The 27774-nt window shown below is 34.6% G+C and overlaps 1 protein-coding gene and 3 pseudogenes across 3 annotated transcripts; 3 read left to right on the forward strand and 1 right to left on the reverse strand.

Annotated features, from left to right (window-relative positions):
- The first annotated feature begins 213 nt into the window (after positions 1-213).
- LOC143625060 (transcription factor bHLH62-like) lies at positions 214-2534 on the forward strand (annotated as a pseudogene). The gene is made up of 8 exons (XR_013152211.1): positions 214-973; positions 1222-1415; positions 1498-1563; positions 1643-1711; positions 1810-1881; positions 1968-2120; positions 2204-2282; positions 2368-2534. The product of XR_013152211.1 is annotated as a transcription factor bHLH62-like (transcript).
- A 10552-nt stretch (positions 2535-13086) lies between these two features.
- On the forward strand, positions 13087-13482 carry LOC143625061 (cysteine proteinase inhibitor B pseudogene; annotated as a pseudogene).
- A 949-nt stretch (positions 13483-14431) lies between these two features.
- Positions 14432-18933, reverse strand: LOC143625000 (70 kDa peptidyl-prolyl isomerase-like). Its single transcript, XM_077095476.1, has 12 exons — positions 18795-18933; positions 18627-18713; positions 17760-18020; positions 17573-17647; positions 17059-17139; positions 16766-16963; positions 16250-16336; positions 15994-16169; positions 15802-15924; positions 15196-15470; positions 14995-15115; positions 14432-14901 (listed from the first exon to the last, which is right to left on the reverse strand). The coding sequence occupies exons 1-12, from the start codon at positions 18931-18933 to the stop codon at positions 14848-14850; spliced, it is 1677 nt and encodes a 558-aa protein (XP_076951591.1). The 3' UTR covers positions 14432-14847.
- A 3015-nt stretch (positions 18934-21948) lies between these two features.
- On the forward strand, positions 21949-26746 carry LOC143625062 (protein transport protein SEC23 E-like; annotated as a pseudogene). The gene is made up of 11 exons (XR_013152212.1): positions 21949-22603; positions 22684-22857; positions 23774-23935; positions 24016-24158; positions 24242-24317; positions 24389-24558; positions 25369-25450; positions 25541-25841; positions 25911-26172; positions 26255-26359; positions 26552-26746. The product of XR_013152212.1 is annotated as a protein transport protein SEC23 E-like (transcript).
- Positions 26747-27774: the final 1028 nt, after the last annotated feature.

Below are 27774 nucleotides of genomic sequence, written 5' to 3' on the forward strand. Positions count from 1 at the left end.
GAGCATCTTGTTTCTTTTTTAATCTTCTCTGTATTGCTTCCTCTTTTCAACTTTCTTTGCTTTTTTCCTTTCTACTTTCCTGTTACTACACAACTGGCCACAACTGCTCTCAACACAAACTCCCCTTTATCTCCCCACACTCGAGTGACTTCCAAGCACCAACTAAATCATCAAAAGTCTCAATCTTTCTTACTTAATTCACACAATACACACTTTTGGAATCTTGATTCAATTGTTGCTTCAAGAATGGAAAAAGATGGGTTCTTTAACAATGAAGGCAATGGAATTGGAATCCCACAAGCCTGGAATTCAAACTTTGGAATGGAAATGGAAATTGAGAGTCAAGAGCAATATCCTAGTTGCTATCTTAATAGCAACTGGGATAATCCAATGGATCAGAGCGATCCCTTTGAATCGACATTGAGTTCCATAGTCTCGTCCCCACAGCCCGGAACTGGAATCCCAGTTCCGGGCTACGAGAATGCAGTTCTCAAGGAACTAATTGGTAAACTAGGAATCATATGTGATTCCGCGGAGGCTTCGCCTCAATCCTGCATTCTTGGAAACACTAGTACCAACACATCATGCTACAATACTCCATTGAATTCTCCACCTAAGCTCAATCTATCAATCATGGATCATCATCGGAATCAGATTCCCGGGAATTCGCTAGTTCCCGGGAATCATCAACTCCCACCGGCTCCGTTTACGGATCCTGGATTTGTTGAGAGAACAGCAAGATTATCTTGCTTTGGAATGAAAGAGCCTGAATTCCCTCATTTGGTGGAATCAAGAAAGTTGTCAAGAGTGTCAAGTAATCAGTCTTTCAAGACTGCTGAACCGAACCCATATGTGGAAACTGGAATTAAAGATCAAAGTACTAATTCCAATGGCAGAAAGAGAAAGGAAATCCCTAAGGGGAAAGGAATAGAAGTCCAATCCAGTACTCTGTCTGGTAAAGACAATAAGGTTAGTTAACTTAATTATTATGTTTTTCTGACACCCTATTTTGATTTTCTTGAATACAACCAAATAAATATTACTCAAAGATCAGCGAATGTGGTTTTTGAAAGATTCGGTTTTGCAATTCAAAAAGGGGTAGCGGCGCAGCTTGTTGCCCGTTTACCTTCTGTTTCAAAGTAATCACTTCCTTGCTTATTATATACTGTTTTGATAAAAATAAATAAATAACAAATAAAATAAATTTATAAACGTACATAGTAAAATCTCACTCATAACAGGCATCAAATGCGAAAAGAAGCAAGTCAAATGAAGAAGGGAACGGAATTGGAAAGAAAGAGGGGAATCCGAAACCTACTAAGGAAAATGAGAAACAACCCGAGCCACCAAAAGACTACATTCATGTTCGAGCAAGAAGGGGTCAAGCTACCGATAGCCATAGTCTTGCGGAAAGGGTATGCCAATTCCATCCGTTACTCTCTTTTCAGTTCCATTCCAATATTCGTCTTCTTATGCCTAACAATTTGGAAATTTCAGGTCAGAAGAGAAAAGATCAGTGAGAGAATGAAGTTCCTTCAAGATCTTGTCCCTGGTTGTAGCAAGGTAAATATAAAAGAAATATATATTTGGAATAAATTTATATAAATTTGGTTGTTAATTTGAGATGGATTTTCGTTTAAAGGTGACCGGAAAAGCTGTTATGCTCGATGAGATCATAAATTACGTGCAATCGTTGCAAAGGCAAGTCGAGGTATATACCAGCATACCGATAAATTCATATACTGTGAAAGAAATTGATTTTGATTATCTAAATTGTTTTATTGCTTTTCTTTTCTTTTTTTTGTCTAGTTCTTGTCAATGAAATTAGCAACCATTAATCCTAGGACGGATATGAACATGGAAGCGGTTATATTAAAAGATGTAAGTTTTTCATAATCTTTCTTCATGAAAGGTGTGTTATATAATCTTTCTTCATAATCTTTACTTCGTTTTTGGCCCATTTGCAGACTCGGGCTTCCATGTTAAATACCATGAATCATATGGATGCACTGGCTCAGCCGTTATATGTCGTGGCTCACAACGGTCCACAAAACTCATTGACATCAAGGGTGCACCGTGGGCCAAACATGAAGTCATCACATATTGATGGTTTTGGTGAAGTAAGTTATTAATATCAAATAAACAATATTGTTATATCTTGCAAGGTTTTGTTGTTAACTCATCTTAAAATCGAAAACCTTAGCCTTCGGCGTTCTGGGAAAATGATCTTCAGAGTGTTGTACATACGGGGTTCAGCCAAAGTCAAGGACCGAGCTTCTCTGGTGAGTTGACTTTTGCATCAAGAAAGACAATCAACGTCTAAATGAGCAATTTAACCTTATGTATGAACTCTTTGACTCGATACAGGAACAATGTGCGCGGGCCAAATGAAAGTTGAACTATGATACCGAATTTGTTGACGTAGCTATTTAGATAATTTGTATAGATAAAGGAAGAAGACATATATCTTCGCCTACTTACAAGAAAGTGTTGTATAATTCTAATACTAATTTCTATAAGTTTGTGAGGGTAAAATGTTGTAACATGGTGCAACGGTTGCAACCTTGTTTTTTTTCACATATTTTTCTTTAACAAATATGATATATCTAATCATTATATTTGTTTGCATTTATTTTTATTTATCCATTGTATAAACACCCCTCGTGTCACAGTGTGCATGTTTTTAACTGTCCATGTATCTTTAATCATGGTTAGTTAGCAAAAAATTGATCCGCGACATATTACCTACACAACATATTACTCGACCGTTGATTATGCAAATAATTGAGATATTTTGTCAAGATCCCATAACAAACGGCACACCTTCTCAACTTTGCCGGCCACCCCACGAAAAAAGTATGATTTTTTGAATTCTTGATGGTGGTCTTTCTTTAAGAAGTGTCATAATCAGTGGCAATGAAAATTGATTTTGAAGATAAGAAAAAATGGCAGATTTAGAATAAAGATTAGATGTTGATTTTCATATTATTAATTGTAAACCAGCTGTTATAGTAGGGACATTTAAGAACAGCTCCATTCTGGAATCCAATATTGACAACCATTTGATTCCACTGTTCTTTTTTCTACCTTGGAATGACAGACAGCATTTAGGGGTGAATCTTTTTCCCCAAAGATGTTTTCTTTACTTGGTACTTTATGCTATAAAGATTGTACCTTGTTTCTAAAGTTGGTAGTGTGAGCCATGTATATAGGCTTGCCCAATCTTAAGGTGTAACAAATTTAATGATTACTCCATAGTACTCTTGTACATGACTGAAAAAATAAGGTTTTCTAGCTATTATTTGTATCTTTAAAAGGTGTGACTAGTAAGATTTTATGCATATATATATATATAATTTGTGTGTGTGTGTGAGAGAGAGAGAGATTTGTTCTAAAAGTAAGATACCAAATGTAGCGAAATTTTTTAACAAACATTTTCGGGACGGATCAATGTACTCTTGATATTTTTTTTCAATGAATCTTAAACATATAAGTATGGGCGGATCAATGTATTCTTGGTTTTTTCAATGAATCTTAAACATACAAGTACGTGTATGAGATCGAAACAATATATCGATAAACAATGTTAGGTTCCAATTTTAATATAGGTTGTTATCACAATACAACTCATTAATACATTTGTAATTTAACCACGGTCGGTCTATACATACATAAAACGCTTGTGTACACACATGATACATATGCATGTGTGTCTCTACATATAAATATATCTGTCCTGTTTTTCTATATACACACAAACTCATATTTGTCTACAGTTACAAATTATCAAAAAATTATTGCAAAGACAAGGGGGAAAGGGAATCAAAATCCCAGGTTGGCCAAGGAATCAAAGACCTGTTTTAATTGACAATCATCTGCATTAGAAACATATTAATAAAGAAAATCTTATCTTTTTTGGATAAGTAGAATGTCTAAACTAGTGGCTTTTAGATGTAGAAAGATACCCATTGAGAGATAGACAGCCAAACTCTACATGAAAGCTTGGCTTGCAAAGTCTTTAGCAAAGTTCAAAAATTCAACAACTGAATCTCTTGTATCACTTCACATTCTTTTTAAAAATTTTCCCATTTTCTCATGAAATAAATGTATTTTATTAACAATTTTTCACCATTTTACTCAAGATTAACTATTCCTTCAACCATATTTTAGTTGATGGAGAAGTACTTTTGAAGTAGGGTACAAAGGATGTAACTAGGGACTAGAGAGGAGGATTATTGGCCCCTTGGATTTAATATCTACCTAACAGTAGTTGTAACCAAATTTCTTGAAGAATGACATTGACATTACATGGACTAAAGTTGATAACTTGGTAGATAATATTAAAGGATTGCCAAACATGGTCATTGGAGTTCAATCCTCTAGATCCTAGATTATCCATCTTGGTTTGTCTAAATAGATCCAAGCATTGCCAAAGATTATCCGACAATGCTAAAGTGAATCGTAAATGGACACATGGTCACATTTTTATCTAATGGAGGTGTTAATTCGTACGCCATTAATCAACAAGGGTTTGAATTATTGACACGGAATAAACCTAACACAAAATTCACAGATTTTGGTTCGGTGTAAACATGTTAGTGTTAGCTTTAGGTTGAACTTGCAAACCCGCTTAGATAAACGAGTTGGATTCGAGCCCGCAGGTTAGCCCATTTACTTTAATTTTTTTTAAAGTGTTTTGCGTCACAACTTAAAGTGGTTTGGTATTAGTGATGCCAAAAGCTAAAAAGAGAAATGAACATCAGGTTTTATAGTTTAAGTGTAATTGTTTTATACACATTTGATTTTTTATGTAAATTTGTAACTTTAGAGTATTAATATGAAAAAAAAATAAAGAAATTGTGTTGTGTTTAGGTTCATGTAAAATTTTTAAGTTCGTGGTATGATTCGCAAACACAACCCGTTTAGCATTCCTGTAAGTTAATCTAAATTAATCACAACACCATCAAATTCCATATTGGTGGTGTACAAGTAATGCCTTCGATCCCTTTTTCTAAATGGTATTTCTTGAAAGAAGTAATCTTTTTTAATAATTTACTAAAAAGTCAACATTATAGCCTCTTTGACTTTGGTTAAAAGTCATGAGAAAGCAAGATGAATAATGGAGTTTCATGATTAAGTGAGAATAGAACAAAGAAAAATCAAAAGTATAAATAAAAGTAATAGTTAGGAAAGATTGATTGAAGGTGTTTCCATGTGGGGTTTCATTTGTTTATTATCAACTATGATTAGGAATAGTCCATTTACCAGCCTGTCACTAATTATCATAGCTAATTTAGGTACAAATCACCTTCTTTTCTCACTTTATGTCTCTTTCTTTCACCTGAACAAGCATCATTTTCTTCTTTCAATTGCATTGATTTCTTTATCTTTTTCTTCATCGTGTTTATTTATTATTACTCGTGTGTTCACTTTAGATTACTAGTTAAACATTTCATTAAGAGGCAATGAACATAAGGCTATATGGTGTGGTTGTAATCCGATTAATATAATGTTTCTAAAAGTGAGGCTTTTAAAGAATAGTAGCTACTAAAAAAAGGCTTTGTCAGCATTCACAATGTACTATGGAGAATCAAACGTTTTGTAACAATCTTGGTGTATGTGATGTAGAGGTTTTGAGGTACCATTAAAAATGAGTGGAATTTTGACTTCTAACAACTCATAGACTGGATCTACAAAGACTGTTTCAACACCAATTGTCATGAATGAGAGCAGTCTCATCCAATCCCTTATTTTATGTGAGGGGTGTTTTTATAATTTAGTGTGTGATTTTGGGTGTTGTGAGTGGAGAGTTTTTATATTTCAGAAAAAGCAGTGATTTTTCTGTATATTTGAAAAGTTACTGTTCACTCCCTATAACTTTTTAATATTTTTTTAAAGTGGTTGTGAGTAAGAGAAAAGAGAAAAGTTAATGATAAATAGGGTTGTAAAAGAACCAAACGAACATGAATAAGGTCTTGTTCATGTTCGTTCGTTAAGCAAATAATGTGTTAACGAACGGTTCACGAACACTTACCGAACGAGATTTTATGTTCGTGTTCGTTCATTAAGAAAACTATGTGTTCACGAACGGTTCACGGACACAAATGAACACAAATAAAATTGGCAGAGCCTAGAGATTGAAATCGATGTATTCATCGATGTGAATAATGAAAACCGGTAAACGAATCAAATGAACACAAACAAGAGCGTGCTCGTGTTCGTTCATTTAACTTTATAAAAGAACACGGACACTTAATCGAACAAATATTTATGTTCATGCTCGTTTATTTAGACATTTGCGTTCGTTTGTTTAAAATCTAAACGAGCATAACTGAACAAAGATAAACAAGCAGGTATGAAAAAAGGTAAATGAACACAAATATAAACGAACTTATATGAAAACACTTAAATGAACACAAATTAACAAATACAGATAACCTATCTATATAATATTTAATTATGTTCTATTAATACATAAACAAACATAAATAAACAGACATAAACGAACGTTCATGAACATAAATGAACGAACGGAACATGTGTTCATGTTCTTTCATTTAATTAAACGATCACAGATTTTTTGTGTAACATCTCGGATTTTTGAAACTCGTATTCGTTTACGTATAACCCGACCCGAAACATTTTAAATCTTTAATATTAATCAAAATCAAATATTTAAAAGTAATTATGTTTCTAATAATTCACTTTAAAACCCTTGTACTTTAAATCATGTTCAAATAATTAAAAAGTTCATTTAATAACCAAGAACTAAACTATAGGGACCAAAATTGTCAATTTGTGAAACCTGCCACCATCTCCCACTGGAGCGCCACGCGTGGGACCACACCTAGGTGGCCGTGCAGCACGATGGAGCCCCTGTACAGCAGACCTAACCTGATTTCGTTTGTTAGCTCGTTTATGGCATAAAATCGTTTATTTTAGGCATGTTTGAGTGAATTAAAGTCCAAGTAAACATCCTATAACTAAAATACAAGTCCTAAATCGTTTTCCTCTACTTAAGGCCATATCTTTATGTATAAATCGTTGATTCTTTTCTTAAATTGCATATACTTGCTTAAACGGGCTAAAAAGCCCATATTTGGTTCGTTTTAGCTATTCTTATATAAACAAGCCCCATTCATATGCTGTAAACTTTAATCAAACCCTAAACAACATCCTTCAGCCGTCCCTTACCTCTGTTCATCCTCCAACCCTTCGGTTTTTGCATCTTCGTTAAAGATGACTTGTTCGTCGACTTTGCTTGCTTTAGGATCTTTGACTTCCGTTTCTCACCAATCCTTTCACTTTCCGGGTAAGTTGTAAACTGTAAAATCGTTCATACATATTCCCTAGTCAATAACCTTCAATAAATTTTTGAGATTGAAGGGTATTGACTGGTCAATTGCTTTAAAACCCGATGAAGGGTAAAACAGTCAACAAGTTTGACTTTGCGTTTTCTCATACTTCTGGTCAGATTCAACGTTCGGTCCAGAAGATTTTTATTGTCGTAATTAAATTTTAAGACTTCTGCTCAAAACCCGACTCCCAACTCGAAGTTCGGATTATGGTCAAACTCGACTCGTTTAAACATTAAAATCAACATAACTAGAGTTCTACTCATCCGTTTGGATTGATTCTAGCAGCATTAAGTTCATTTTATTTATAGTTTCATATCACAAAGTTTCAGATTCTGATCATTAATCTCGTTGGACGCGTATTGGACGACTCGCTTAAATCATTAGTTCATTTGTCGAATTTATTAATCACTTGCCTTCCATCTAAGGTGAGTTTGATCATTCCCCTTTTTATACACTATTTTCAAATTTTTTGGGGACATATGCGTACTTATTCATATTTTCTATCTATATATACATAAAATCGCAAATATAATCATTGTGTGAATATCAGTTGAATGCTATTTGCTAATTGCTACATGTTTAATTGTTTACTTGACAACGTTTCGGAGAGGTCCAACTAGAGGGTTCTCATTAGTATGATCATACGCTCGTCTTAGTAACTGGAGCCCGATTCGCTTGGCAAAGGTAAAACGACAACCTTAGTCATTGAAATCAATGCCCGATTGGCCGATTCGCTTGGCAACGATTTCATTGGCACACACGATTTGGTTATATGCATGATTGTTATGATTCGATTGATTATTATCACATGGTTGGTTTGCGCATTTATCATTTATCAACTATATATATATACACATACATACATATATATATGCTATTATTTAATGTTGTGTCAAATTGGTGATCATCTCACTCAACATATTTGTTGACAAAAACTCCATTTTCTACGCATATACAGGTTGCCTGAAGATTGAAGTTGGAAACGTAGACAAGACCTTAGGATATAATCAAGATAATCGTTATATGAACTCATATTTGTGTATTTGAATTGTTTTGTATATTTGGATATTGTGTGTATAATTGAAATAAAATAATTAATTAGATATTGTCATTTATATTTATGATAGTATCTTCGAGCTGTGAGCAATCGGATCACGCCCCGGCATTTCCGCCTTAGGTTGGGGTGTGACATTTTGTTCATGTTCGTTCGTTTATTAAATAAACGAATATAAACAAACTTCCCACCGAACGGTTCACGATAGTTCACCGAACGTTCGGTTCATTTACATGCCTAATGATAAAGGTATAAAAAGTATTATTTAATTAAAATAAAGAGAGAAAATATAGTGAGTTTTAGTGTAATTTTTGGTTTAAGGATAGGAGGTTGGATGAGAATGCTCTCATCCAACAATGAAAGGGTAAAATGGTCATTTGAGTGATTTTACCCATACTGTGTCAATACAAAAGGATTATCACATTGACACATTCCTTCAAGTGTATGTATAAAGCATTCACCTGAAAATAAATTCAACAAGCAACCGTTGTTCACAACACACTTCTCACAAAACGCAAACTATTTCATGCAAAGTATGAATCATCGTTGCTATAAATTCTCTGTAGTTATAAGAAGATAACTATATATGAGAACCGAATAAACATGTGTTGCTTTAATTATGATACATAAAACAGTTCTCTCTTCTCCCACTAAGTTAACAAAGCAGTAAGTACTACATACAAGCATCTTTCATAGTTTTCTATTTTAGCTGGTTATGTATTAAACAAATAAACACGGCATGTACTTAATTATATATGAATTTTGCCTTAGTAGTAATGGTGTACAACATAAAAATAAATTGTGACTAGTCCGATTTCATAAGCCACCATCATGGTCCAGTTCCTGGCTTCAGTGATTTTCTGAAATTTTCTTCTCTTTCATAAAAAATAAATAAATAAAGTAGAAAAAAAGAGAAAATGGTATTATCTACAATAAAAATGCAATGGTTAAGATTGATACCTACTTGTGGTGGTTACTATCTTCTGGCCCAGTAGTAATAATATGCCCTAATTGGTCCAAAAATTGTGAGAGATATGCTTATCAGGAAAGACAATGCCACAAGCCAATTGTTTTTTTCTATTGACATGTAATAGATCGACTAAACTTACAACAGGGCCAAAATGATAGTATGTGTCTTGGTGTGTGTCTATACCAAGTCTTATCTAAGACCATCCCCAATAAGACGTTTTTAGGGGATGTTCTTTGGTGTTTTTCCTACTCATTCATTTTTCTTTATTGTGGGCGTGATTTTTAGATGATATTTTTCAAGTAAGTTCTTCCACAAGAACTAGAAAAAATGAGATGGAGGTGGACCCTTTTGCAAGTGGTGGGGTCGGGTGGGGAGTTTTGGGTGTAAAAGGTGGTGGTAATGTGACAATGTTTTTTGATGTTTTTAAAATTTCTTATTGGGTGGGTTTTGGGTGTTTTTAAAGAATGATGTTTTTTGACGTGACATATAAGTATGCATATTTTTTGGTGTTTTTCGGGGTCTTTATTGTGGATCGCTAACTTTAGAATTAAGATTGCCCTGTGTGATGCTAAAAAAAGATCTTAGGTTGTAGATTTCAAGATCACAAATATCCAATATCATGGTTCAAGTTATGTGTAGAGGTGATAAATTATAATTTTTAACTTATATGAATATGTTTCGTGTATTGACGTGCCATCTCGGTGTCGCATATAAGTACACAAAAAATGGGCCCGTATATGTAATATTTTTGTTCAAAGATCAATGATAATTGTGATAACAATAAACAAAATCCTATTGTGAGTTTAAGTGAATTCAAGTTTCGTGTATTGCATTTATCATTGAAAGTATAGTCTGTTCATTTAAATAATAATTTTGCATCAAAGTTATATGTTTCAACTTTCAAGTATTATATTTTATCAAAAAAAAGCAATACTTGAACGATATTCGGGTTAAATATACCTTAATCATATTATTGGAGTCAACTTGCTTATTGCATGACATTGCACTACTATAGAATCATGTGGTATTAGCTATATATTTATGTTAGGTCTTGTGCACATAGAACCAACATATTGATTGTAATAAGCTCTTAAGCTCATGGGTGGATTTACCTTGGACCTAGGTGGGCCTGAGCCCACAGTCCATTCCTTTATATCTGTGACTGTGAATATGTAGTATGTGTTAGACCAGCAACTGTGGTTCTGTTTAATGAAAAAGAGTATGGCCTTTTTATTCGTTTTATTCATGGGGCTTTTTAAAGGATAGTTATTAAGTGATCCAAATTAAAGTTTAATAAAAACCTATAGTTTTGAGTACGAGTAAAGGACAAAAAAGCTAGACATTTTGTCATCTATAAAATTCATTTTTTTAAAGGGTTTTATCGGTAAATTGGGTATTATAAATAAACAAAAATTTGTAAAAATGTTTGTAAAAATTTTTATAAGTGGACCATTTGGGCTCCCAATTTAATTAACCCAATTGTATCAGTTTAGTTTATTTTCACCTTAACCAAGCAACAAATCAAATTAGCCCAATTGAACGAGTGCTGAATAGAGGCGTACAAAATCGGGATTAAACCAAAACCGAACCGGCTTATAAACTGAACCGGTTTGGTCAACGTCTGGTCAAAACCGGTTTGACTCAAACCAGTTCGGTTTATAAACTGGTTTAGAAGCAAGATAGGTCTGCACGGTCACACCGATTCGGTCCGGTTTATAAACCGTTTTAACAGGTTTTCCTCAAACTCGTTCGGTTTTAAAACCGGTTTGGTAGATCTTAAGGAGAATCGGCCCTGAAACTGACGGTTTGGGTCGGTTTGGGAACCGGTTTGGGTGAAACCGGTTTTAAACCCAAACCGGTTCGGTTTGCCTAAAATAGGTCCCAAACCGGCTTTTTTGTACACCTCTAGTGCTGAATGATAATATGGAACTCACAGTTGTGGAAGATATTCTTTGCGAGTAAAGGAATATCGATTGGTGATATTCATAATGAAGGAGAAGGAAAGGGAGGACTTATTTCTGTATTTCATACCTATTAGAATGGCCAATTATGATGAATATTTGTTGAGGTGTCTTTTTGCGTCAGTTAACATTATTTTTGTACCTCATTTTTTTTATTATTACCGGAGTCTTTTGTAAGTTCTTTTAATTACAAGTAAGTTTGCCCGCATTTTGAGCGGAGCAGGTTAAAGACACTACATGTTCGAAGGCTAATGTGCGTTGTGGCGGGTACATGGCAAGAAGTTGGTTAGGATCGTTTGATTCGTTACGATAAAATTTTTGTGGCAAAAGCTACATTACGAAAGTTGAGGAGCTAAAAAGTATATCTCAACTTATTTTGTTAAATTTTTATTTAATTGTCTTTGGTAGGTAGTATCTCAATTTATCCAATTAAACTTTCATTTGATTGTCTTTGACAGGTAGTTTTCGCTACGAGTTGAACTTTGCCGATGTGCAAACATAAGTTGTTTTGGTAATTTAGCCGTAACCGACAAATGTCTCAATTTAATTAGAGTAAAATAGGATCAAATAGCATATGCATTCGATAGTGTCATAGTTCAAATGGCGGCCTTAACTTCGAACGAGAATCCATCACACGTGCTTGAGCATTTTAATGAAGGACATATAAGCCACTTTCACATCTTCCTTGTGCTAGGACACGCTTCATTGTCGGGTCTAGAATATATAAGTAAGATTGGGAAAATATTACCAATAGATAATAGGATTATTGTTATGTTGGGAATAACCAAGACACCCCTCAAAAGAACATTCTTAGAGGATATTGAACATGCGAGATATTAAGACCATTACCATTTCTAAAGTGACTTCCGCATTACTTGAGTAAGGTGTGGCTTTAGAACCAAAATCCTGTGGAAGTAGTCATATGATCTGGAGTCTGCATACCAATCGGGTTTGGAGAAAGTGACGTGGCACTAGGCACACAAAGCCTTGGGCTAATTCAGAATCAGGTGTGGCAGCACGTGTGGCATAATTAGCAAGTTGGGGGGCATGTAATGGCATAGTGATCGTCTTTACGACATAGCGAGCATTGAGCGAACATTGACAATCCTTGTAATGACAATCCTTTGTTGTATTTTAGCATTGACGGGTTTATTTCTTTTGTTTAGTTTCGATGTCTTAACTTGACATAGACTAACTTCGAGTCGACCTGCAACGAGTTTATGGTTTAACGTTTTTACTTATGTTTTTTTGTTTGATTTAACAGTCACATCGTGAAGCACGGGATCCTAAATCCTAGTTTAACTTAATTATAAAGTGTATATTATATATAGACACAACCTTCTTTTTTATTTTTAGTTTTAAATACTAAAATAAATTAATAGGTAAACCGACCAAAAGACACTAACTTAACTTTAAAAAATTAACGAAGTTAATGATTTGGAGTCATAATTGATCAAAGTTATGAACAATTTTGCCACTTTATTCTAAATAAACAAAACACACCACAGAAGACAGATAAAATATGAATCACGACATGCATCGAACCAATAAACGCAACGATAATTCAATTAAAAAAGCCACGTAAAAGTACAAAAGTTACTGGCATTCTTCGTCGTCTTCCCAAAACGCGGCACTCCGATAAGGCATCCACACCGCCGTTTCCGCCACGTGCCATTCGATACTTCGTCTACTTAACCACCCACTCCTCCCTCCAAATTCCAAGGCAATCTCAATCAATCAATTATGGCAAATGCAAGTCTCTCCAGCATTACCTTCACACTCATCATTTTAATCTCAAGCTCTGTAACAAATGGATTGATAGGAACGAGAACAAAAGTAGACGACGTGAAGTCGAACAAGGCGGTTCAGGAGATCGGAAGGTACTCGGTGGAAGAGTACAACCGGTTGCGGCGGACCAAGGCGGTGAATGGTGACGGGGGATTGAGGTTTTTGGAGGTGGTGGAGGCGGAGAAGCAGGTGGTGTCCGGGATGAAGTATTATTTGAAAGTTGAGGCGGTTGAGAAGACGAGTGGAGAGTTGAATGTGTTTGAGTCGGTTGTGGTGGTGAAGCCGTGGATTCGGTCCAAGGAGTTGGTGAAGTTTGTGCCGGTGAAGGCGGATTTGGTAAAGGTTTGGTGAGGTGTTGCCGGAATTGTAACGGTATTTCCGGCGGTTGTAACGGTTTTTGTTATTCTGTTATGTAGTTCCGGTAATGTAATATCATATGAGAGGTGAGTACAAAGTTTAATAAAAGAGGAAGATTTGAACTTTCTTTATTTATTACTTTAACGACAACTTTCGTTAAAAACAACAAACTAGGACCAAAGAACATATTTACAACCAATGTTGTAAAAATTCCGACTAGGCACCGATTAATCCTAGATTAATCGCTACTCTTCACTTCACTGATTAATTTTGGGCTAATCGGTCAATGGTCAAATTTGACCAAAATCTGCGGTTTTTGGCGAGATTCCGACCAAAATCAGCAGTTTCCGGCGAGATTCCATAAAAAACCGGCGGTTTCCAACGAGATTCCAGTCAATTTCCGACCAAAATGTGTTTATGTATGTATAAAACTGAAAATTACATATAAAAATGTGTGCTTTTATATATAAAATTGAATTATACATTAAAGTCCGATCCGATTAATCCCAAATAATTTCAATTAATCGCTAGTCCTCACCTCACCGTCCGACTAGCGATTTTTACAACACTGCTTACAAGTTACAAATGAGTATCACACTAATCTTTCCGACTTATAGATTTAAACGGGGACCTATTTCACAACTTTATGCACCGTTTTTACTTTTTACTTATGTTTAAATATTGTCTTGTTTTCGTCTTCCATTTACACCAACAAGCCGTTGTCATAATACCTTGTAGAAATTTTCTTTTCTTGTTACGTAACGGAGCTCTTTTGAGAAGTTCTAGCAGATCACTAACCGAAAAAAACAAATAAAGGGGGGTATGTGATACCCTGAGCTAATGTAGCTCCAATCTCCATACTCGGTTGGCAAATTCACTTCACTCTTGGTAATCAACACAAAGACCGCAATCACTTCAATTTGAATATTCCGATATAGCTAACCTAATCGGGTCAATAGCCTATCCTTCTCCACTTTCCAAACCAACACATTCACTTTCTCCGATTCATCACTTTATGTTTCTAAAGTTTATGCGACTAGTCAGAACGCAAAAACGTGGACAACAGAGGAGGGTTCGTGAGTGACGGTTTAAAACTTGAAATATTCCTAACAATTCAGTATTTTTTTAACAAGCATATTTTCCAAAACATATGGAGAATAGGACAGTTCTAAACTAAAACAACTTTTATTAGAAGATTGATACAAAAATGGGGAGTTCTTATTTCTAATCAACTTCCATAACTTTCTCAATGACACTACAAAATCTCATCATGAAACCTCAACTAGCTAAATGCTTGTAGTTGTGTTATTAGTTATCCACCGTGATTAGAGATCAAGAAAGCAAGGGAAGATTCAATCATCACGCCTTGCTATCAATCGTCATGGGCACAGCCTCCGGCTTTCTTGCTCCATTCTGCAATAAAACAAAAACACATGTAATCTTCAGATTCAAATATGAGTGTCAATTATGTCACGTTGTCAGGTTAAGTTGACAACGACGACTTACAGCAGTATCAAGGTGCTCCATTTTATTCATTTTCGCGAATATATTTCCATAAAACTGCGCGTCTTTCTTGTTATACTCCTTCACCTTTTCCCACAACAATTTGTACTCCAACTTCACATCCCTAATCAAACAACAAAGTCAATGCACCAAAAGTCAAACTCATAAAAAGGTTTTTGACTTATTTCAAAGTCAAAAGATTACCTATTATCAGGATCGATTTCAAGTGCTTTCTTGATATCCATCTCTGCAACATCCAAGTCCACTAACCAAATGCATGCTTGCGCTCTCCTGTAAAGTGCTTTAACATTGTTGCTGTCAGAATCTAACACTTTGGTGCAAAGCTTTACTGCTTGTTTGTAATCTCTTAATTCCAATTTGCAGGCAGCATTGTTCAGATTGCAGCTGATTTTTAGCACTTTTGCCTGCTGTTTTTCGTCGTCATTGAACGCAGAATCGTATTCAATGAAACTAAGAGCCTGTGTTATAGAAAAGGGTGTATGATTAGCTCAGTTTCGTTAAGAACTTGTGCATGTAGTTGACTTTTGTGGCTAATAGTCCAAGAATACAATCAATGCAAATTTCTTGTTCATGTTCATCCGTTTATTAAATAAACGAACTATCTGCGTAACGGTTCACTGAACGTTCGATTCTTTTACAAGCCTAATTGTTTGACCTCTAGATAACCAAATATTATAACCAGAATCACTTTATCCAAACACTATAAACTTATTATTACTACTTCAAGCTGCATTAATTAGATAATCAGTTTCATAACACGAATCCAAAAACAAAGCAACACTCATTTACCTTCTCGTATCTCTTTGAAGCCCGCTCGTATTTTTGCTTCTTGAACAGAATATTCCCTTCCTCTTTCTTTCTACCTGAAGCTTCAATCTTTTCTTGTGTAGTTAATTCCCACATATCTTTTTCCTATAATTAGCAACTGCTTATATTAATTCAACTGTTTAACATAGTGATGTCATAAATAGCTTCATATACCTTTTCAAATGAAACCAACTCGACATCATAATACACGGTACAATTTGCTGGAACAGTAGCAAAATCTTGATGTGATTCGGTCAAACCGAATGCATAATCCGGATGAATGGTCAACATTGAAACTTCTCCCTTTTTCATGGTCTTTACACATCTATCAAGTCCATCAATGACTTGTTCTGTCATAAGAAACCATTTGATTCCATATTTTATTAAAAAAGAAACGATTTTTAACAGTTAATACCAAAATGGTACTCACCTTCATCTATTTTGAAATCAAATGGAACATCATCATGCCCTTTCGTCATAAACACGGTTCCATCTTTGAGTTTCCCAATCAATTTCACTAAAAGAAACAGGAAAAGAGTCCATATGTTAATCAAGTTTAGATAATATTATAATACCAAAAAATGTTGATCGAATCCGGCCCAGTTGTAGTTGCATACAGCTTCTTTAATTGTATTGTTGAAATTATTATGCATTTGGGTTACAATATTTATTAAAATCTTATAGATTAAATAACATTCAAAGTAAAAATTAAAAATCAATAAATTCTGTGCGGCTCGGTTTTCAGTTTTAATTACATTCAAACCAAACCCAACCAAAACTTCAGTTTTTATGAAAACATAAAACCAAGCCGTCAGCTTTTGTCTGGGTTCAGTAATCAGTTTTTCGGTTTCATGCATGCAAATTCTGACCCAAACAAAATCATATTTCAACCCGGGCCCATTTGACCCGTTACTCAACCCGTGAAAACAATAAAGAAGAAGAAAACCTTGCACGGCTGCACCATCGTTTGGGCAGTCATAACCTTCACCCTCTTTTAATATTTTCTTTTGAACCTTACTATCAGTTGTAATCTCAGAAACAATTTTCCATGAAACCAACTCGAGTGTTATTTGGAGAGTTGTATTCGGTAGCACAACACATTCGTTGTCACCTTCCGGTTCCCTGCCTTTCTCCCCGAATGCATCTGTTACAAAAACAAGTTTATAAAATGTGTCATCAAGATTCAGTTTTGTGTATATAAACTGATGTTTTGTGTTTATTAAAGTTTAAATATCTCACATTGTGGCTTCACAGTAAGGAGAGTTTTTTCTCCTTTCTTCATAGTTTTCACAGCCCTTGATAATGCAGGACAGAAACACCCTGCACAAATATTGTAAAATTTGCATAATCTAAAAACCCGAGCGTATACAAGTTTATTTTTTAACGCGTACAACCTTCTAAATCATTTTATAAGGCCTTCAGGGATTTAGATTATTATTGTAATTATCGTGTTTTTATAATCATAAATGTGATATTAACTACATATGATATTTTTGAGAACATAAAAAAAATACAATATTAACTATTGTAATTATGGGCAAACACGACTCGACATGTACTAACATGATGTGGCAATTTCCAACATGACACGAAATAATCAGGCTTTGTGTTGGCATATCTAAAAAAGGGTCGTGATCGGGTTAATCTGTTTAGTTAAGCAGGTCATGTTCGGGTTGGCTTGTTTAGCCCATTTAGTTAAACAGGTCAACCCACTAACCTGTTTATAACCCTTTCTAAACCCGAAACAACTTACCATCCTTCACAATGAACTCAACTTCCTCGGATTTTGAAACTAAACTTCCATCATCAAGCCGGGCCTCATACTTGACTGCATAACAAGAACCCGTGTCACAAAAAATTATAGAAAATACATTACTTGAAAAAAAAATAAATAAAATAATAATAATAATAAAAGGACATGTGAAGGACCAAACATGTACCTAGGACTTCATCTGGATCTTTAGGAGTTTGCCAATTTTCTCCCTCGGTTATTATTGTTTTCAAAATGCCTCCATCTTTGCATATATCTTTAACTTTGGTCCATGATTTCAACTCGATTTCGAACTTAAGTGTCGCGTTAGGGGGGATGGATGGTGGCGATCCAGATTCACCGTATGCTAGTGCAGGTGGTATTGTGAAAAGGGCCTTTTCGTCTTTTTTCATCGTCTTGATACCGTCATCCCATCCTTGGATCACATGTCCTGTGATTGCATGCATGAATATCCAAGGTTATCAACATGATGTTTTCAATATTTGGTTTCTTGGATCAACTGATTTTGAAACATTGACATGAAAAACATTACATTTATGTAGGTCCCATCTTTTGTTTCGATATAAGTAGGACCTACAGTTAGAATGCTAAACGAGTTATCTTCACGGGTTTGTGGGTTGAACCCGAAAATTGTGTTAGACACATGAACTTAACACGACAATACGACACATGCGTATACAACATAACCCAAAATTTATAAAATAATTCTGACATGTCTCTTAAAAAAATTATTTTTTTTTTAAATTGATGCGAACACACAACTTGAAAAAAAATGATTCTTTTTTTTGCGTATAAATACTCTAAAATGACAAATTTACAAGCAAAATACAAATGTGTACGCAACAATTACGTTTAAACTATCAAAAACATAGTTCTTTATTTTTAAAATTTTGACATGAAATGTTCAAGAATTTTAGTACATTTCATAAAACACATCTTAAAATTTTATACAAACCTAACCCGTTTAGCTAAAACGTTCGTAGAATAGCCCATTTAGAAGAATAGCCCATTTAAAAAAGTTCGTAGCCACTCTTACCAAGCCCGAGCTTGAACTTAAATGGCACGTCCCGATCATAGCTCGAATCAAACCGAGTTCCATCAAGCAAACTTCCAACATAGTGAACTACAAAAACATATAATCAAAATCTATAACTAAATTCCCAATCAAATATCATATGCAAATGAACAAATAATAAATGTTTACCTTCAACTTCATCACCATTACTAGGAGTCTCATACCCATCACCTTCCTTAATAATCTTCTTCTTCAATCCATCTTTTCCAATCTCCTTCTCGTTTCCAGTTTCACCCATCTCGTTCGGAATTTCAAAATTATCCTCCATTTATCCAATTACACAATTATGAATTATATGATTTGTATATACAGATTCAGACAAAAAGATGAAAGTGACTGGGAATGGGATTGGGGAGTGAAATGTGGGGTTGTAATCAAAAGGGTGTTCGGATATGATCTGAGAGGCTCTGGTTGAACCGATAAACCACACGACAGAGTATGAGTCTGCAATGGGTTGTATGTATATATATACACACGCATGGGTGGGTTTGAGTACGGGTAAACAGGGATGCTCATGGTGTCTCTTTAATGGCGTTTGTTGCTCTGTGTGTGTGCGCTTCCAATCTTCATGGGTGGGTGTGGGTGTACTATAATTATACAAAATCCGATTACTGTTTCAAACAAGTTATCTGTTTCTTAATGTAATTAAATAAATTTTAAGACTACGTATAGCGGTTATAACTAATTGTTTAGTTAGAATGTCACTTATGTGCCATTGTAGGCAAAAATGAATTCACTAAAATCAAATTTAAATCAAGTGTAATGGTTTAACTAATTGTAATTATTACTCGATATATATTTAACAAACATAATAATTTATTTATTAACGTTAATTAACAAAACTTTCAAAAATGAGAAATAGTAAAAAGCGAAAGTTATTTTACGTGTAGAGAGAATGATAGCAATAACAAAACTTTGAAAGCTAATATTTGAATCCCAACTCAGTTGAAATAGAAATTGTAAAATAGTAAAAATAAGAGAGAATGATTACATGTACTAGTCTACTACTTTTCCCTATGTTGTCATATTAATTTAGTCTCTTCTCAAAAGAAGAAATCTGAAAACCGCTTCTTCTCCACCGCAAAAACCATATCCGCCAAGAACAAAGTATTGGTCTTCGCTTTCATGATACAACATAGTGGGTAAAGCATTAAAAAGAGTCTTATGTTTGCTGACTGCTTAACAAAAGTCTTATTCTCGCCAACTAACGCCCGTTAATGGCTTGGCGGATTGTGGCTATGGCTCTCAAATTGCAGCTTGCGTAATGGTTTTAGCGAGCAGATGGCCAGCCAGATCACCATGTTAGCGCCCATGTTTCTCCCACTACGTCCAGTCTAATCACTTTGTAGTTTGTAATACTTTGTATTTTTCTCTATTTTAAGAAAGGCACTATCTTCTATATTGACTTATTGAGCATTTGACTTTCTATATTTATGTTAATGGTACAGTATTTATCCTTTTAAAGCACTTACCATTTATTGTTTTAATATCATGCTTGTTTGGGGTGTGGAAAGGTTGGTTTAGATGGTTTTGAGTCAAACTCATAATCATATCCAATATGTCAGTTAATTGATAACCATAAGTTCATAATCATAACCGACCCATTATAGTTGTTTTTGTTAATCGGTTTTGTATGTTATAGTGAGTCGGTTATGGGTCGGTTAACCGTAACCAAAACAATGTAATTGGCTTAAAAGTTTGGTACCAATTTTTACAAAAAACGTCATGACATAATCTTACAAAGTATATAATCCATAATATTAATACCAAATATTCAAAAAAAGAATGATGTTATATAATCGAACAATGAAATTCAACTTAATTTGATAACAAACGTTGAACCAAAAACTTTAAAATGATATAATCCAACAATATGTTATGTGGAAGTTAATCCCAAAAATATTGCTTGTTAAATGGGTCGGTTCGGTTATGGCGGTTGTGAAATTATCTTTAACCAAAACCGACCTGTATTTGACGGTTTTTAAAAATCCATTAACCGACCAACTGGTTATGTCGGTTATCGATTAAAATCGGTTCGGTTACGTCGGTTATGGTTCGGTTTAACGGTTATGACGGTTAAGTTACTCACCCCTAATGCTTGTTATGTGTGTCTGTACTTCATAACTATGACATAGCCTGTGTAATACACAGGTGGTTAAAAAAAATATAACAAAAAAGTTAAATTTAATAATATACGTAATAACATACCTTATTGATTCATAAAATATAAATAATGATAAATAAAATTTTATAATTCATAAATATCTAAAAATCTCATTTAATACAGCATTTAAAGTTACATATGTAACTTTGTTAGTAATTTTATAAATAGTAATAGTATTAGTTGGCATTATAGCTGGCTACTCTAGTTGAATGACGCATGAAAGAATAATTTTGCTTTCATAATATAGGTAGAGAGTATATGTAGATAGACAGACAGATAGATAGAAAATAATAGAAAAATCATAAACTAGTTGAAATGATTTCATTATGTTACTTGCTTTGAGTTTTTTTTTTTTCAAAAAATACTTACTTTTGAGTTTTGTAAGCGTGCATGTTAGAAGAAATGAGTCAAAATATAATTATGATTCAAAAATACCTTATTCATTTAACATGAAAGATTGTTGGCATTGACAAAGTACCAACTTAAAAGATGTTTAATTTTAAACAAATCAGAACGTCAGATTTGTCAAGTAGATGTTTTATAGTAAAGTTCTGAATAAAATGTGCAGAAAAATGATAAAAAGTTGGGAAAATTAAATGAAATTATTATACAAAATATTTATACATAATTTATGCATAATAAAACAATACTTAAATTCATTCCTACTTTGATGGGGTGGTGGTATAAAATAGAAAGTCAATGATTCAATCTGTATAAACTGTTAAACATTTTTTGTTTAAACAACCACCACTCTTTTAATCCTGTAGTGGGTACTTATAAAAATTCTTAGTTTCAAAACCCGTATCAACGATCTCATCATTATGAAAACCTTAAGAAAAACTTCAACGACCATCCCATCAAAGTAATGTTTCCGAATGTTGACATTTAGCTGTTAAAAAAAACTTAAATTTGAATTTTATAAAAAGTTCATCCGTAACGAGTTTTTATTAATAAAAAGTTATATAATATTTATAGAACAACATAATTTGATAGAAAATAATAATAATTCCCATTCATCAACTAGCTCACAAAACAGTAGTTGCCTGTAACAACCACCATCTTCCCCAAAGGGATCACTATCTCATCTCTAACCCTAAAATCTTCAATTCTCAACACAAGATGTCAACAGCAGAGCTTGCCACCACCGATCCCGAAGGCCTGGCCGGATGACCTGGCCCCACTCCAAAGTGGAAGCCAGCAAGTGCGTCATCCCACTCGCCGCTTCCATCTCCCCGATCCGATCCCACCCACTCATCCTCACCCACCACTCCGTTGCAAAACCTGTTCCGCCGTACTCAACCCTTACTCCCGCGTCGATTACTCCGCCCTCATCTGGATCTGTCCCTTCTGCTTCCAACGCAACCACTTCCCACACCACTACGATCGAGTACTCGATTCCGAAGACTGACTTGCAAAACACGCCTCCTGTGCCGGTGTACGTGTTTGTGCTTGACACGTGTATGATTGATGAGGAGTTAGCCTTTGCGAAGTCGGCCATGCAGCAGGCGCTTGAGTTGTTGCCGGAGAATGCTTTGGTAGGGTTTGTGTCGTTTGGGACTCAGGTCCAGGTGCATGAGCTAGGGTTTAGTGATATGTCTAGGGTTTACGTGTTTCGTGGATCGAAGGGGATGAGGTGTTGAGTCAGTTAGGGTTAGGTGTTGGTGGGAGGAGAGTTGGTGGCGGGTTTGGGCCGGGGCAAGGGCAAGGGTTTCTGAATCCTGGAGTTAGTCGGTTTTTGCTGCCGGCGTCTGAAGGAGCTTATGTTATTCATTCTGTAAGTTGAATTAGGATAAATTTGTTTGAATGTAAATAGTTTGATGCAATTGGATGCTTATTGAAGTGATGATGGTTCAGCTTTTGGAGGAGTTGGGCATGGATCAGTGGCCCGTTGCACCGGGTAACCGGTCGTTGAGGTGCACTGGTGTGGCGTTAGGTGTTGCAGCTGGTTTGCTTGGGGCTTGCTTGCCTGGGACTGGTGGTCGTGTGGTTGCGTTAGTTGGTGGTCCGTGCACAGAAGGTCCTGGTTCGGTAAGCCAGTTTTGTAACTTTTTCAGTTAATTATGTAATTAGGTTTGATAATCTATATACTTGTTAATGAGCATAGTTACGGTTTATGCTTTATATATATAATGCAGTTAATTTTCCCCTAACATAATAATGGTACCTTTGCATTAGGCGTATATACGAACCAAACGTTCAGTGAACAGTTCGTGAACTGTTCATGTAGTTAAACTGATAAATGAACACACGTCTTGTTTGTTCATTTATGTTTGTGAACGTTCATTCACGTTCCTTCATTTAGAGTTTGTTAGTTTACGTTTACTTTAGTTAATATATTCATTAAAAATTTTTGGTCCATTACAACTTAGTATAGTTTTAATATCTTTTTAGGCCCACCACATTGCTCTACACATTACTTTTAACTAGTTTTAGCTCAGTTCTGCTCGTTCATTTATGTTTGTTCGTGGACCGTTTGTCTTTACCGTTAACGAACGAGCATAAACGAACACGAACATGCTTATTTTTATAACGAACGAGCATGAACAAGAAAACCCCGTTAGTTTACTTATTCATGTTCGAGTGTTTGTTTGGTTAAAGCTAATCGGACATGAACATGCTACGTTTGTGTTCGCTCGGTTCGTTTACTGGGTGCATGTGTTTCAGCATTGCCTTAGTAGCAAATGGATTATTTAGAAATAGAACTGTCTGCTCTAGCAAACAAAACTGGTATTATAAGTCGCTTATAGTAAGGATCTTTTAATTTTAGTTCTTTTATATGGCTTTATGTAAATTGGCTGATAAATTAATGAGCACAGTGACTATAAACATAATCAATTTTAGTTTTTGTTTTTGATGGTCATGATCATATTATCTTTTCATATCACTATTTTTGTCTTCACTTTTGAGAAAATAACATTCCTGTTGCATTCTGTTATTTTGACAGATTGTATCCAAAGATCTCTCGGACCCGGTTCGTTCACATAAAGATTTAGACAAGGATGCAGCTCCATATTTTAGAAAGGCGGTTCAGTATTATGAGGAGCTTGCAAAGCAGATGGTCGACCAGGGTCATGTTTTAGACCTTTTTGCTTCTGCCCTTGACCAGGTCAACACTCTATACCTGGATCCTTTGATAATTTGACTTCTAAATTATCAGATTACTAATTTAGTTTTTTATATAAATAGGTCGGGGTCGCAGAGATGAAGGTTGTTATTGAGAGAACTGGTGGCCTTGTTGTTCTATCTGAAAGTTTTGGTCATTCAGTCTTCAAGGACTCGTTCAAATGCGTTTTCGAGAATGGGGACGAGTCTCTTGGCCTTGCTCATAAGTATATACATTTATTATGTTTACTATTCATATTTCATTTCTTTGTATTCTTTAAAAACTCGTCAGTAATTTTATAATTTTCAGTGGCGTGCTTGAGATTATTTGTTCAAAGGATATTAAAATTCAGGGGATAATTGGACCTTGCACATCATTGGACAAGGTTATTTACTAAGTCTTAGTTAATTAATTATTTATTTAACTGTTTATTAAAATTGTTGGGTTGTTTTTCAGAAAGGTCCTGCTGTTGCCAGCACAACAATTGGACAGGGTAATACAACAGCATGGAAGTTATGTGGGCTGGACAAAAATACCTGTCTAACTGCTTTCTTTGATATATCTTCAAGTGACAAAGATTCTTCTGCCAATGTAAATCCACAATTGTATATACAGATTCTTACAAGGTAAATAAGAGGTAATTTGTGTTTATCTTACATAGATTCTCAAATACAAATGTTTGAGAAGACAATCAGCCTGCTAAAATATGGATTAAGTTAACAGACGAGTAGGCTTGTAAACAAACCGAACGTTCAGTGAACAGTTTAACTGGAAGTTTGTTTATGCCCGTTTAAACAAACGAGCGTGATTTTTTTTGTTGATTTACTTAAATGAACGAACATGAACACATGTCTTGTCCGTTTGTGTTTGTAAACTGTTGTTTACGTTCGATCATTTTAATTTGTTTATGTTTATTCATTTATGTTTGTTAATTTACATTTGTGTAAGTCCGCTCGTTTACGTTCATTTACGTTTTTTAGTTTGTATTTTTGTAAGTTCGTTTATTTTTGTAAGTTTACATTCTGTTTGTTTACTAATGGACTAATTAAAGTTTTCTAGTCACATTACAATTTAGTCTTGGCCCAATATATTGTTGTTCACAGTTACTTTTATTTGGTTTTGGCTCAGTCGTGTTCGTTTATCTATGTTTAGTTATGTTCGTGAGCCATTCGTTTATACTTTTATAGAACGAACATAAATGAAAACGATCACGTCCATTTTCTTAACGAACGGACATGAATGAGAAAACTTTGTCCCTTTTAACTGTCTGTGCTCCATCGTTTGCTCGCTAGTTAATGAACGAACACAAACATGCTCTATTTGTGTTTGTTCTGTTTGCTTACATGTTTACAAATGGGTTTAATGAAGTGCACGTTGTTTATACTTTATATAATAAATCTGTGTGATTGATATAAATCTCATTTATTTTAATGTAGTTATCAGAGTGCTGATGGTCAATACAAGTTACGCGTCACTACCATTACAAGAAGATGGGTGGAAAGTGCAACTGTTTCAGAGGTTAAATAATAAAATCTTATCTGTTCAACTGTTCATTGTTCCATTTATAATAATTCATTAAAAGTGTCATTAAAACTTTGTCTTTCACAGGAACTGATACAGGGTTTTGATCAAGAAACTGCTGCTGTATTAATGGCTAGATTAACCTCATATAAAATGGAGATCGAGGTATGAAATTCATTAATTTCTTGACTTCTTAATGTTTTTATTCCCAACTGATTGATTATTAATAATAAATCATGCAACAAGGTGGCTAGATAGAAACCTCATTCGTCTCTGTTCAAAATTCGGTGACTACCGGAAGGACGACCCGTCTTCATTTTCCTTAAACCCTAGTTTCTCATTGTTTCCTCAGTTCATGTTCAATCTAAGAAGATCACAATTTGTTCAGGTAAAACTGTAAAACCCTAATATTGATCTTTTCTTTTACATTTTTATTTTATGTGAGTTGTTGTGACAGGTGTTTAATAACAGTCCTGATGAAACTGCTTATTTTCGTATGATGTTAAACCGGGAGTATTACAAATACTACAGTTATGATACAACCTTCATTAATATCATATTCATTTAACTCGCTTCCGACACCAGCATTGCTTGACGTGGCGTCCATTTCACCTGATAAAATCCTTTTACTAGATTCATATTTTAGTATAGTTATTTTTCATGGTATGACTATAGCTCAATGGAGGAACTTAGGTTATCAAAATCAACCAGAACATCAAGTATGCTTTCATTCTTTTATTTTTATTATTTGTATACGTTTGTAACATTTTAATATACTCATTTTTTAATTTCTTTATAAAGGCATTTGCACAGTTATTACAAGCTCCCCATGACGATGCCGAAATGATAATACATGACCGGTTTCCTGTCCCGAGATTAGTGGTGTGTGATCAACATGGCTCTCAGGTCATTATCTAATCTCTAATTTTATATATAAAATAAACGAACGTGAACAGCCAACTGGAGAACCAAACGCCCATTTGTTTAGGGACCATTAAACCATGGGAGACCAAAGATGTAATTTCTTTTAAGTCAGGGACCAAACTAGTAGTTTTCTCAGGACCATTCTTGTAATTAAGTTGTTTTATGTGAAAACAGGCTAGATTCTTACTGGCCAAGTTGAACCCATCAGCAACTTATAATAATGAAGTGGCAGCTGGAATGGATGTTATTTTCACTGATGATGTGAACCTTCAAGTGTTCTTTGAGCATTTACAGAAGCTTGCAGTTCAGTCTTCTTGACCCCCCGAATCAACTCTTATGGGTTTTGTAGCACATGATTGGTGAGGTGTTGACGTTGTTTGAGGCTGCAAGTTAGTGATGAGTTTGTGACCAGTATGATATTTTACATTTTGACGGTTTTGTAAGTTATGATACTATAGTATGTGTGTTGTGTATTGAACGTTAAGGTTATACATTGGAGCAAAAAAGAGTTAAAAAAGTGTAAGGAGAATAAAGGCTTTTGGTTTTGTGTTTGATAATTGGTACATGTGCTACAGTTCTCTTTCTGTAACGTGTTGATTAGAAGATAATATTTTAGGATTTAAGGAGCAACATTTGGTTCAATAAACCATTTCGGGACATGTCCTAAGTGGACGGTATCCTGACGAACATTTTATAAACCATCTCGGGACATGTCCTAAGTGTTGCCCAACTTTCGACAACTACTAATAAGTAGGGTTCTAAAACAAATGCGGCACTTTTGAACTCAAACAAACCTACCAAGTCTAAAGCTCAAAATAAGCTTGTATGCGACCCAATAGAGAATACCACTTTTATTCCACCCATAAAACAAAAAACAAATACGCAGGTGTTTGGGATTCCTTATTTTTACCTCCTTATGATTTATAGAAAAGTAATAAAGTTACAATCTTATGACTTACAGAACTTTTTCTCTCACAAGAAAAGGAATACCAATCAACTTTTAACTTTTCAAAAAGTTAATAAGTTAATGGAAATAAGCAATCCCAAACTCCCCCACAATCCATAATAACCACATTCAATATCGGTGACACTTTGATCAATTTTGACCAAACAGTCAATGATGACTTGTTTACCAATCTTCCACCAACTCCAAATTATGCCTTAGCCTCAAAGTAAACACTAGAATTAATTCAGGCCCCTCAAAAATTAATAGCTGCGTACCAACTACCAAGCTCTTTCATTGGGTATCAGCCCAATAGTAAATTCTAAAATTGGTCCAAGTGTTAGCTTTTAAACAAATCTATTATGACTAGTGCTCCACAAATCCAAACTTTAAACTACCTTTCTAAGTTTGTTAATGATTATGAATGATCTTCCAACATAACATAATCATGTGC

Source organism: Bidens hawaiensis, unplaced genomic scaffold (genome assembly GCF_021521415.1).
Source record: "Bidens hawaiensis isolate Kalapana, Puna unplaced genomic scaffold, B.hawaiensis_p1.1 tig00004020_1, whole genome shotgun sequence".
Taxonomy (NCBI): domain Eukaryota; kingdom Viridiplantae; phylum Streptophyta; class Magnoliopsida; order Asterales; family Asteraceae; genus Bidens; species Bidens hawaiensis.